Genomic DNA, 13,073 nt, shown 5'->3' with positions numbered 1-13,073 from the left:
TGAGAGTGAGGTAGCGGTGATATGCTGAACAGGTGGAGTGGGCATCAGGTCTTCGTGTCCCTCCTAAATGCAGCAGGTAACAGTAGTCGTGTACATTAACATCAACAGAGTTTACTAGAGTTCATCTGTTCAAAATGAAGCTACTCCATGTGTAAGGCAGTGACCCTGTTCAAGGTGCCTAGCTTAGCCCAGAAGAACCCACCCACACTTGGCACCAAACGAGGAGGTGTGGATTTGCACAGAGCAGCCCCAATCCTCCTCTTCTCGGGTCTGCCACTGGCTCCTCCCCCAACCATGTGCCCCAATAGCAAGCCGCTTGCTATGGGGACACTTGTGCATGCTTGCTCCCGAGCCCCTCTCTGTGTGTCCATTGACACACAGAGCACGGCTTGGCCCCGCCTCCTTCTCACTGGCTTTGAGTGACAGCAGCAGGAACTAATGTCTGCCACTGCTGTGTCTGAGCCAATGAGGAGGGAGAGAGCCAAGAAAGCCTCTGCTTTCATGCACAGCACTGGATAGAGATCAAGCTAAGATAAGTATAAGTGGGCTGGGCTGGGGGGAAGATGCATGCAGAAGGTTTTTTTTACCCTAATGCAGAGAGTACATTAAGTTCAAAAAAACCTTCTGCCTTTAGAACCACTTTAACCTCTTGCCGACCGCCCTATAGCAGTTTTACTGCTACAGGGCGGCGGCTGTGCATCACGTATATATATGTGATCCCACGCTTCCAGGTAGCGGGCGTGAATGTACACAGCCGGCAGCTCACTTCTCCTGTGATTATGCAAAGCGGGAGCCGATCATCCTTTAGGATGGACTCACACCTATGCATTTTTAGTGCTTTTTGCATTTTGTAGATTTGCTCTACAGAATGTGTTCTACAGGAAACCATGTTAAATGGACTGTAGTGCAAATCTGCAATCTGCAAAAAGCACTAAAAATGCATAGGTGTGAATCCAGCTATAAAGGGGTTGTAAACCTTCATGTTTTTTCACCTTAATGCATCCTTTGCATTAAGGTGAAAAAACACCTGGCAGTGACCAGCCCCCCACTTTACTTACCTGAGCCCTGGAACTTGACCCGGCGGGGACGCACTGTCTCTCTGCCCAGGGGTTCTCAGCTCTTGATTGGATAGATTGATAGCAGCGCAGCCATTGGCTCCCGCTGCTGTCAATCAAATCAGCGTCTTTGGATGTTGAATGCTGGCCTCGGGAGCGTGCCCGCAAGGTAGCCCCCTCGGGAGAGCGCTTCTCCTAGGGGGTTATCTGATGTGGGGAGGAGCCGCCGGGGGACCCCAGAAGACGAGGATCGGAGCCACTCTGTGCAAAATGAGCTGCACAGCGGAGGTAAGTATGATATGTTTGTTATTTAAAAAAAAAAAAAAAACAATGATCCCTTACAATCACTTTAAAGCACCTCCCATACTGTCCACAAACACAGGTTAGGCACACAGTTAACCCTTTGATCGCCTCTGATGTTAACCAGTGTCATTAGTACAGTGACAGTGCATATTTTTTAGCACTGATCACTGCATTAGTGTTAAAAGTTTCAGTGTCCGATTTTGTCCACCGCAATATCGCAGTCCCACTATAAGTCGCTGGTTGTCGCCGTTACTAGTAAAAAAAAAAAAAAAAAAATGGAACAAATAAAAATTTCATAAATATATCCCATTGTTTGTAAACGCTGTAACTTTTGCGCAAACCAATCAATATATGCTTATTGGGATTTTTTTTTTTTTTTTTTTTTACCAGAAACATGTAGCAGAACATATATTTGCCTAAATTGATGAAGACATTAGATTTTTTGACATTTTTTTTTTGGATGTGTTTTCTAGCAGAAAAAAAAGTTTTTTTTCAATTGTTGTTTTGTTTTGTTTATAGCGCAACCCCCCCCTCCCCCCCAAAAAAAAACGTAGAGGTGATGAAATATAGTTTTTGGCCTTTTTCAAGCGATCCCCTGGTGTAAAAAAAAGAAAAAAGTAAATACGCTGCTGAAAAAAAGTTAAAAGAACTGCTTGGTACAAGAATGCTCTCACTAGGGGTTGGACATGTGTAATGTGTATTGTGTGTATGAGGAGGAAACATCCTGTATGAAGTGAGGCAGCTGAGGGCAGTGCTAGTGATGTGTAGGGTGTGTCTGGGAGAGCTGAGTTCACTTCCACACTCTGGGCTGTGGCTGGCTCTCCATTGCTTTCTGCACTCCGCCTGATCAGCAGCATCTCACTGCTAGCCAGAGGGGGAAACACAACAGGCCATGTAAGTGCACACCAGGACATATATGATCTGTGTATTCTACTGTCAGGGCTAGTATACAGTACACAGGTACTTTAGGAGGAGAGGATAGAGGAGAATCCAGCATCAGCAGGATAAAGTTGTCCTTCTGTCAACATTTTGACTTGCTCCAGTTGCTTGTGCTACTTTGCAAGCAAATACTGCAAGTAGAAGTTGTGATATAGACATAAATTTGTTTGCAAATGTTTATAGTTTAACTAAAGATTGTTGTTATTGTTGTTATTATTTATTAATACAAAAAACTAAAAAAAAATATAAGTTTTGGGTAGAGTGGGAAGGATTAGAATGCCTGCAAGGTTTTTATTGCTGTCTGTACCCCTATTAGGCCCCTTTCACACTGCCGCGACTTAGCCGCCATTTCAGGGAATGCCTGTGGACCTCAACTCGCATCAAAATCAGACAGTAGTACATTGACTACTTTTGAAATCGCACAGATATGAATGGTTATTATTGGGAATCATGGGGCACGACTTGTCATGCGACTCTGATGTCCAAAGTCGCAGGAAAAGTCGCACAAGTGTGAAAGGGGCCTTAGGGAGATTTACCCTCTCTATTTGTCTTGTTTATGGTTATCACTGAAAGTGAAAAAAAAATCTCAAAATTTGGATTGTCACCAGAACAGGAATAGAAGAGAAATCTTCCTTTTGGGGACATTAGTTCTGGTGACAACCAGGGATGCACTTAGGCTGGGTTCTCACTATATTCAGGTGCAGAGCTGCGTTTTATGGCACGCCTTCCAGCACCAAATTCCTAATGGCAACCCCCACACATTGAGATAGATATATATATATATATATATATCTATCTCAATTTTTTCTATAGCATTCACAATGCCAAAAGACGATTCCTAGCTGCTTGCCGTTAGTTATTACACTTGCTAGAGCTAGAACTCTGGTGTCTACTAATACTGAAAGAATCATATTACTCCAGTGTATATGTCACTATCAGGTGTCACCTGAACACAAAACCAGGGAGGATGATTGATTTGCATACAGCTTACCTGTGTGTGTGAGCACAGGATCAGCTGGGGACGGCAAGCCCTCCTACTGTACTACAGGGTTATCTATTGTGAGTACTTTGTCATTTCTATTAAGCGTTTATGTAGAATGCCTCTTATATTTTTTGTTCGAAAAGTTTTATGGCCAGCCAGCCATGGCCTTGATTTTAAACAATGCATGATCTGCTTACTTAGCTATTACATGTTTCATAATTTAGCCTCTACTTCCCGTTGCAGCCTTTGAAACCTACTTTACATTAGCAGAAAAAATGGCAACGGTAAGTGGATATTTAATTTTGTAGAAATAAGTGATCCTTGATGCTTGCTGCGTGTGTTGCTTTTGTCATGTATTTAGGCAAAATAAAACTGAAATTATTTGATTTTGAAGTAAGTGGTGAAAAAAGAAAAAAAAAAAATTATATATATATATATATATATATATATATATATATATATATATATATATATATATATATATATATATATATATATATATATATATAATTTCCATATTAGTTTCTGCATTGCTCCCCCCTCCCATTAATTATATAGACTCTCCATGTCTTGGGTCTACATCAAGCCTATAATCTAAAGATGAGCTCAGGCTTCCTCCTCTAGACAAATTCCAAATTTGCGCTCCTATTTTTTTTTTCACATCAAAGAGCCACTGGCTGGGCCATTTCTGCTCCGCAGCCCTCCTCTTTGTTGCATGAGCTGTGGGGCATGAACAACCTACCCTGAAACTCATTGGGGTACAAAAACCCAAAAAACGCACGTTCGTTGTTCAGCTAGAGGTGCGTTTCGAGGGCGCCTGAGCTCATCTCTACTCCACATTTGTCCCACTTGGGCCTATGTATAGATAATAAATACATTTGCTATTACATTTATACTTGTTTATATTACGTTATAGAGTACACCCAATGCATGATTGTAACATACTACAGCTTGACCGCCATTGCCTGTATTAATGGTTGTGTACAGAGGAGTGGCCAGGGCATCTGTTTCCCCTTTTTTTTTTTTTTTTTTTTATGCCAATTAAATGTGCCCAGTAGTGTCTTTTAAAATACATTTTTAGATTGAGTTAAAAAGTGTTGATATAAAAAAGTATGCTAGTTATCAGGACAAAGCAGTTGTGTTTTTCTATATAGGAGTTTTCCCTGTAGAGAGCGATGGGAAGCATTGACGTGTACAGCTTCTCTTTCCTCTTAGTAGAATGATTTTCCGTCTCTCTGTAGTGAACCCACCCAAAAAAATCTAAAAGGAGGCTGGGCGGTCTGTTCTGTGTCATCGGTCATATGAAAGGGAGTCTGCTTCCAGCTTTCAAAGCTGTACGGATGTAATAAGTAACCCTATCCATGCTGAGATGTATTCACTCGCCACGCTCTGGCATTACCTGCCTGCAGGAATATACTCTGTAGTGTTCACTATGAACTCATTTACTCTAGTTATAGTAATAAGTGAGGGGAAAGTTGCAGAGCAGGTTTTATCAGGAGATGCAAATGCAAACTATTTCTCAGCTAAACTGCAAGCAAGAAGTGAAGTTAACTACAGTTTGAAAGCTTAAAATAATTTGAAAGTGCTCTCTTAACAAAAAAACCGTCTTCATTAGTACAAAAGCAGCTAGCCCGGTAGTGCTGACCATAACAAAGTAAAAATGCAAACTGCAGCGCTAAAAGTGAGACTACCCTGTTGCAACTGAAGAGTTTCAGCAACCGTGTCCACAACTGGGGAAGGACAACGATGTCCAGCTGTAAATTATTGCAAGCAGAATACAGACAATTCCAACGATCAGTGTGAAGGACACCACTGTCGCCAGAAACGCACTACAAAGAAGAGGTCACTAGGCATTAGATCCACATGATGAATATGTAAAGATCTTGTGTCCTCAAATCTTCCACTGCTCCACATTGATGAGTTTTGCAGAGACTGTCCCATTTGGACAGAAATGCATTAAAAAAAAAAAAATAAAAAAAAAAAAAAGTGCTTTGATAGTGTAATATTATTTTAATGAACTCGTCCAAGTCAGAACATTCTGACAGCATATGGTGGTGTTGCACTAACTCCATCAAAGGTGCTTCATCTAATAGGAGTCTATCCTCAAACTGACGCTTTTACTGGACAGTTTGGTTTGTTAAATGAAATACATATATATATATATATATATATATATATATATATATATATATATATATATATATATATATATATATATATATATATATATATATATATAATATATATATATTATAAAAAAAAAAATAACAGACATACTGGCTAGATCAACAGGTGAAAATAAAGGCAAAAAAGAAATCTAATGCACCAACCAGATCTAAAGAAATCTGAATATTTATTACATTTTTGTTTTTGGGTTTAATACCGCTTTGACTATCGGACAAACGCAGAATGCCCCTAAAATGATTCAGGTCAGATGGTTTTAAAATGGTTATAAAGCCTAAACATTTTTTAAAGGAGTTGTAAACCCTCAAGGTTGCATAGAATGCATTAAGGTGAAAAACCTCATGTGCTGCCCCCCAGAGCCCCCCTTTTACTTACCTGAACCCGGTCTTTCCAGCGACAGGGGTGAGCTCACCAGTTCCAGCTGGCGTCTCGGATCCTGATTGGATAGATTAATAGCAGCGCAGTCATTGACTCCCGCTGCTGTCAATCAAATACAATGACGTGGGAGCCGGGGGGCGGGGCCGAGTCCTACTGTCTGTGTCAATGGACGCAGCAGCAAGACACGGGAGCGTGCTTGCACGAGTGCTCTCCAACGGGGCACTCGAGGAGCCAGGAGCTCTGCTGAGGGACCCCAGAAGAGGAGGACTGGGGGCACTCTGTGCAAAACCATCTGCACGGTGGAAGTAAGTATGACATGTTTGTGTGGTGTGGTTTTTTTTTTTTTTTTTTTTTTTTTTTCTTTACAAACTTTTACATATACTTTAATGCAGAACTTGCATTAAGGTAAAAAATGTTTAGGCATCAGTATCTTTCCTCCCCCGCTTTTTACTTGTCTGAGCTCTCATTCGATCCAACACTGTGCATGTCTGCAGCTCTTCCTGGTCTCGGGCTTTGCTGACGCAGCGGGAGCCATTGCCTCGGTGCTGTCAATCAAAGCCAGTGATGAGGGAGCGGAGGGCAGGGCCAAGTCTTACTGTGTGTGTCAATAGACGCAGACAGGGAGGCTCGGGAGCAAGCCCCCACGAGCATCCTCATAAGACGACCCCATAGAAAGCGGCTTTCTGCACAGAGCAGGTAAGTATAAACCTGTTTATTCTAAAAAAAACAAAAAAAGAGCATTTGCAATCACTTTACTGGCTACCGTGGGCTCTGACATCATAGGGATTGATTTTCTTAGAGAAAATTCCAAGGGAATCTTACATTGGCTCTACTTACTTCCATTATCCATGATTGTATATCATTTGCAAAGTGAATTCTCACCACATTCACTAATCTCTGGGTAAAATCCCCTTGCAATAGTGAACAAATTATTTGCCTGTAGTAAATTAACCTCAGTGCAGTTGTTGACAGAAAAGGCAAGGAAGCTATTTTTTCATAAACTTGTAGTTAAAACTATCATGTTACTATCCACAAGAAGTCAGACCTGCAGTATCCTATAAAGGGTGAAGAGGAATACTTGGCTTTGCAGTGGGCAGCAATGCTAATCTTCAGTCTATTGCAAAGCTATAGCCACTGCTGGTATCTGACACTTCTGGGAGTATTTCATTCCTGCTTCTTCCCACTCACCCCTACTTCACTATGGGACACAGTAGTAATGCAGTGGTCAGCAGAAGGAAGCACAAAGCAAGGTTTGTAGTCTCTGCCAGCTGGACAGGTAAATATATCTTGTACATTTACTTTCCTTGGTAATGTTGGTCTGATTTCTTTCAGCTAGCAGCAGGGTTGGTTTAAAGGACAGATCATGAAAATGAAACATATGGGTTGCCATTGCTGATTTCCGAACATTCTGGTTGCCTAGCAGCTCCTGGCTTTAATGTTTTTAGTCATTGATCTGGAAAGTGTGTGTTTAGTCAGTCTACCTGGCTGCCCCCAGGTTGGGAGGGAAGGGGTTAATGCTTGTGCTGCCTTTCTTTGTGTGTTTTGCGGGATTTTCCTCGGGGGGGGGGGGGGGGGGGGGTCCAGCCTCCCTCCTGTGTGATATAAAGGGAAGAGACATGGATCCTGGGGATGTGATGGGATGGGAACCGAAAATAGGCTCAGGATGCACACACGGAGACTCAGAATTATGTCTTAAGAAGCTTGTTGGAACGTGACCCATTGTAATACTCCCAAGGAGATGAGCTCCTTTGCTTGATTTATCTCTAGTTTGGACTCTATCCAAAGATGCTACACCCGTACAGGTAACCTGGGGCAGTCACAGTTAGGTTTAGTTAGCGAAAGGACGTTGCCATACATGTTCTGCCAAAAGTTCAGTAAAGTTTTTTACAATGCTCAAAGCCTGGTCTAAAGTTACTCAAGAAACGGGAGAAGTGGGACTTTGAGTGAGGTGTGCAAAAAAGGCCAAAGGATCAGTCACTGTATAACAAACCATTTATTGATTGACAATAGTCAGGTGGCACAGTGTAGTTCCAAAATGTAAATAAAACCATCATAGGTGCTTGCATATGTATACATGGTAAAAGTAAAAAACAAAACCCCAATGATGCGGGACAAGAATGGTTAAAAGGTTAACAACATCCATAAAATGCACAGGGTCACAATATTGCTATATAACACTCAATGAAAGATATGGTGCATGTAGTAAGCCCGACGCGTTTCGTGTATCAAACACTCTTCAGGGGCAATAAAGCACCAACATCTAAAGGCACGAAAAAACAAAAAATCCAAATAGTAAAAAATATAGTGCATGAGGAAAAAATGGGGTATGCATATAGGAGAGGCTAAAAAGCCACAAATCCCAGATGTATACTCACTTGACCAAAGAGTGTGACCACCATGGGTTCCATAGTCACAGGCCACCGACTTAAAGTTACTCAAGGGGTGCATGTGGGGTCTGTGAAACATCACTACAACTCAACGTTAACTTGCAAGGAAGTTGCTTTGGGTAACCAGAATGAATAACCGCAACCAGTCGTTGGCGTGATACCTGAATAGGTGACAGGTTCCCCGTTAGTGAGGGGCTTCACCTCCCTCCCTAGCTGTCTGTCTCTGCCAGTGCCCGGGAGCAAATTAGTGTTATGAAGATCTAATACCTGGTCACTTGGTATGGAACAAAAAGGGTTAAATAGAGCACACATGAGGTCATCGCTATGTGCTCAGCAGGACTCGATTCTGTTACTGGGAGTGAGGTAACAGAGGTATGCTGACTGATGGAGTAGGCATAGGCTCTGCATGTCCCTCCTAATGCAATACATACACCTGTTCAAGTGTGTAGGACAAGGGTCCACCTCTCCCAGAGAAACTCTACACACAATTGGCTCATCTCTGAAGTGGGGAACTTCCTCAATGTTTGATTTTCACATAACTGTAGCCCTCACCTGGTCCAGGTGAGCATGCCTTCGGGAAAGGTGTTACCCCGTGCTAGGACGAGTGATCCCCGTTCATCACCTGGCTTAGCCCAAAGAACCCACCCCAGGGGTTACCTATGTGACCCACACTTGGCGCCCAATGAGTTAATGGGGAACATGGAGGAAGTGTCACCCACCTGCCCTACAAGTGGTACATTTTGGTGGATGCCTACAGCACTGAAAACAAATATTAATTTCCATGTAAGATCTCATGAACCTTAATTATAACAAAAACTTAGTGACTGTTGCCTAAAAAAACAAAACGCAACAATTTTCAATACTTACCTCTCCAGTGGAGAGCGTGTATAATCTTCACTGTTGTCAAGAATTTTATGGGTGCAGAAGGTGAATGCTAGGGTAACAGTTAAAGGATAAGTTCACCTTTTTGTAACATGTTACACCCATATTTAGGGTGTAACATGTTACAAATTCACCGGCTCCCTGATGTGACAGGCAGCCAGCAATCTTCTTCCCTGACTCTGTCACACTCTGTAAAGAACATGGCACAGCCATGTCACTCCTTCACAGAGTTCTGTGAATAGAAAACTACAAGGTTCGTCAGTCTTTGGTTGTCGGTTTGTACAGCCATGGCCATAAGTTTTGAGAATGACACAAATATTAATTTTCACAAAGTCTGCTCCCTCGGTTTTTTTTTTTTTTTTTTTTTTTTTTTTATGGCAACTTGCATATACTCCAGAATGTTATAAAGAGTGACCAGGTGAATTGCAATTAATTGCAAAGTCCCTCTTTGCCATGAAAATGAACTTAATCCCATAAATAACATCTCCACTGCATTTGTGAAGAAGGCTTCAAGGCGCCCAAGGAAGTCCAGCTAGCTGCAGGATCGGGGGACCACCAGTACAGAGCTTGCTCAGGAATGGCAGCAGGCAGGTGCGGGTGCATCTGCATGCACAGTGAGGCAAAGACTTTTGAAGGATGGCCTGGTGTCAAGAAGGGAAGTAAAGAAGCCACTTCTCTCCAGGAAAAATGTCAGGGACAGACTGATATTCTGCAAAAGGTACAGGGATTGGACTGCTGAGGACTTGGGTAAAGTAATTTTCTCTGATGAACCCCCTTTCTGATTGTTTGCGGCATCCGGAAAAAAACTTGTCCGGAGAAGAAAAGGTGAGCGCTACCATTGGTCCTGTGTCATGCCAACAGTAATGCATTCTGAGACCATTCATGTATGGGGTTGCTTCTCAGCCAAAGGAGTGAGCTCACTCACTCACAATTTTGCCTAAGAACACAGCAATGAATAAAGAATGGTACAAATCATTCTTAGAGAGCAACGTCTCACAACCATCCAAGAACAGTTTGGTGAGGAACAATGCCCTTTCTAGCATGATAGAGAACCTTGCCATAAGGCAAAGGTGAACAAAACATCAAAATGTTGGGTTTGTGGCCAGGAAACTACCCAGACTTTAATCCCATTGAAAACGAACGTGTGGTCAATCCTCGAAGCAGGTGAACAAAAAAATCCCACAAATTCTGACAAACTCCAAGCATTGATTATGCAAGAATGGGCTGCCATCAGTCAGTATGTGGCCCATAAGTTGATTGACAGCATGCCAGGGCGAATTGCAAAGGTCTTAAACAAGAAGGGTCAACGCTGCAAATATTGACTCTTTGCATAAATTTACTGTAATTGTCAAAATCATTTTGACACTTCTGAAATGCTTGTAATTCTACCTCAGTATGCCATAGTAACAACTGACAAAAAGGTCTAGAAACACTGAAGCAGCAGACTTTGTGAAAATTAATATTTGTGTCATTCTCAACTTTTGGCTACGGCTGTAGTTCTCAATGAACTACCATGGCACTTTTGAGCACTGTGGTAGTTCACACCCCTAGTGTATATGCTTGACCGTACTATGTACAGCCAAACATCTTGCACAGTCTGCAAAAGCCCTGCATGGCACCCAGGATCTGCTGATCGTGGGTGCAATGCTTTCCAGGCTCTCAACAAAAAGAATAATAAATGATCCTTTTTTTTTTTTTTCTGAAAAAAGATGTGCATTTATTTTTTTTTTTTAAAAAATGTGAACTTTTCCTTTAAACAAATTCTTTGCACTTAGTGGCTTTAAATGCATAATTTGTGTTGTGACTTAAAGCATAACTAAAGGCAAAACCTTCTCAAAACCTTTAGTTTAGTTAGAGCAGAAAAGGATTAGAGCACCTGCCAGGTTTCATTGCTGCCTGTGCCCCCGTTAGGAACATTCACCCTCTCTATATGTCCTGTTTACTTAACATTAGCAGTGAAAGAAAATCACAATTTATGGGTTGTCCCCAGAAAACTAATAGAGGGGAAATGGTCCAATGGGGGACACTAGTACTGGTGACCTGGGGGCCCTCAATGAATTCCCTTAATTTATAGGGATTTCCTGTTTGGCTGTGGGTCAGGGAGTTAAGGTAAATCTCCCCAATGGGGCACAGATGTCAAAAAATAAATTAACAGGGGTTATAACCCTCCCTTACTTTATCCAAAGTGGGGGGGGGGGGGGGTTTGCCTATGATTCTTCTTTAATGAAGAGTATCTTGAGCCCGATTACATCTTTCTGGCAACAATGATACTGTTAGAAGCAACAGGAAGGTACCAATGTAAATACTATATGATGCTTTTCTTGTTCTCTTTTCACGTCTATGTTTATTCCAGGGTTTTCCTTCTCTTCAGACTGCATCCTATTAAAAGCGAGAAATGACAGTGACCTGTTCAAACGGCAAATGCATTTAACAAACATGGCATAGTAGACCTCAAATAATGCGTAGTTAAGTTGTTCTAATCCAGGGGAAAGGAGTGTGTGTAGATTCAATAATGTCAGTCTAAAAGATTACCTCTATTGTTGCATTCCCTTATAATGATATATTTCTCAAAAAGTGAGTTTTGCATGAAATCCATTTCTTACAATTGCACTGCTCTCTTACATAACCCACCCACATCCAACACACTTCTGGGTGTTTTGAATGTCTGCGGCCCACCACCCTGCTGGCCCCTATGTAACTGCAGGACACAGTGAATGCTTTAGCTGGATTGCATTCTGCTATTCTACATGCTAAATGTTCGCTGACATTAATTATGAAAACATGAACATTTTTTTGCTGCACTATTGGCCAAGTTTAAGTGTATACACACCCACATTCAAAGCTGTTTGTAGGCCATCACCTTTTAGTTCATAATTTAAAGATGGTTAACTTCTGTTTCCCATAGATCTGTTTTCACTTAAATGCGTCGACCACACAGTGCATAAACAGTAATAACTTTTTTCTTCAACCTACATAAGTCACTCCTTTTTTATAGAAGAGAAATCAATGCCGATTTGGCTGATCACTTCATTCTCTCCCAGAAAAACACACATCCTGCAAAGTTTGGCGAGTTGTGTAGCTTTTTGCCTTTAGGAAAATTGCCTATCCTATAAAATGTAGTCCCATTTTTAGACTGGCCAACAACCAATTTTACACCCCTACTTATTTCTTTCTCTGCAGCACCCAATGTTTTGTTTTGAGGGCTGGGATTAGCCAGGCAGTCTGAGACCTTCTCTCTGGCGTTTAAAGATGTAAAAAAAACACAGGGCCAGCACGTTCTGGAGCAGCAGCGTTTTGGCAGAAAAAACGCTGACAGCTCCTAAACGCTACAAAAGTCTGCTAAATGCTAGTATCCAGCATTTTTTTTTTTTTTTTTGATTTTGACCTAACAACCAGTGATTAGCTGGTTAAGGAGCAGGCTGGGAAGCCGGCTGCCGCGTCCTTAACAGTTGAGTCGTCAGCTTCCTCGCTGACAGAGGAATTGGAAAAAAAAAAAAAAGCGCTGCCAGAGATACAAATATGTGAAAAAAAAATGGCGTGGGGTCCCCCCCCCAAAAAAAATACATACAGACCCCTATCCGAGCATGCAGCCTGGCAGGGCTGAGGGGGACAAGCAAGCAGCATCCCCCCCCCCCCAAAAAACCATACGAAGCCACATGCCCTCAACATATGGGGGGTGCTTTGGGGGCAGAGGGGGCTCTGTCCCCCCACCTGTTGATGGGGACAAGGGCCTCTTCCCCACAGCCCTGGGGTGGTGGTTGTGGGGGTCTGCGGGCAGGGGGCTTATCAGAATCAGAGTTCAGATCCTCAGAGGGTTCTTTGCCATCAAGTGCCATGTTGAACTTCCAGTGACCAGGATGAGAGTGAGGGCGATAACACCAAATTTGGACTTTTTTACTTAGGGGTGTACTCATTTTTGTGAGATACTGTATATATCACCAACAATTTACACAGCACTTTACA

The 13,073-nt window shown here is 42.2% G+C and overlaps 1 protein-coding gene across 1 annotated transcript in view; it reads left to right on the top strand.

The window, feature by feature from the left end:
- The first annotated feature begins 2,098 nt into the window (after window positions 1–2,098).
- The window catches only part of ANXA5 (annexin A5), a 45,163-nt gene continuing 34,188 nt past the window's right edge, over window positions 2,099–13,073 (top strand). The window contains exons 1-2 of the mRNA XM_073603433.1: window positions 2,099–2,252; window positions 3,523–3,563. Of these exons, the coding sequence (XP_073459534.1) occupies window positions 3,555–3,563 (9 nt within the window). The 5' untranslated portion in view covers window positions 2,099–2,252; window positions 3,523–3,554. The remainder of the gene's footprint in view (window positions 2,253–3,522; window positions 3,564–13,073) is intronic.

The sequence above is a fragment of the Aquarana catesbeiana genome, linkage group LG01, assembly GCF_042186555.1.
Source record: "Aquarana catesbeiana isolate 2022-GZ linkage group LG01, ASM4218655v1, whole genome shotgun sequence".
In the NCBI taxonomy this organism is placed as follows: domain Eukaryota; kingdom Metazoa; phylum Chordata; class Amphibia; order Anura; family Ranidae; genus Aquarana; species Aquarana catesbeiana.
The sequence above is the reverse complement of the archived record's forward strand: the minus strand, read 5'-3'. Positions and strand labels throughout refer to the sequence as shown.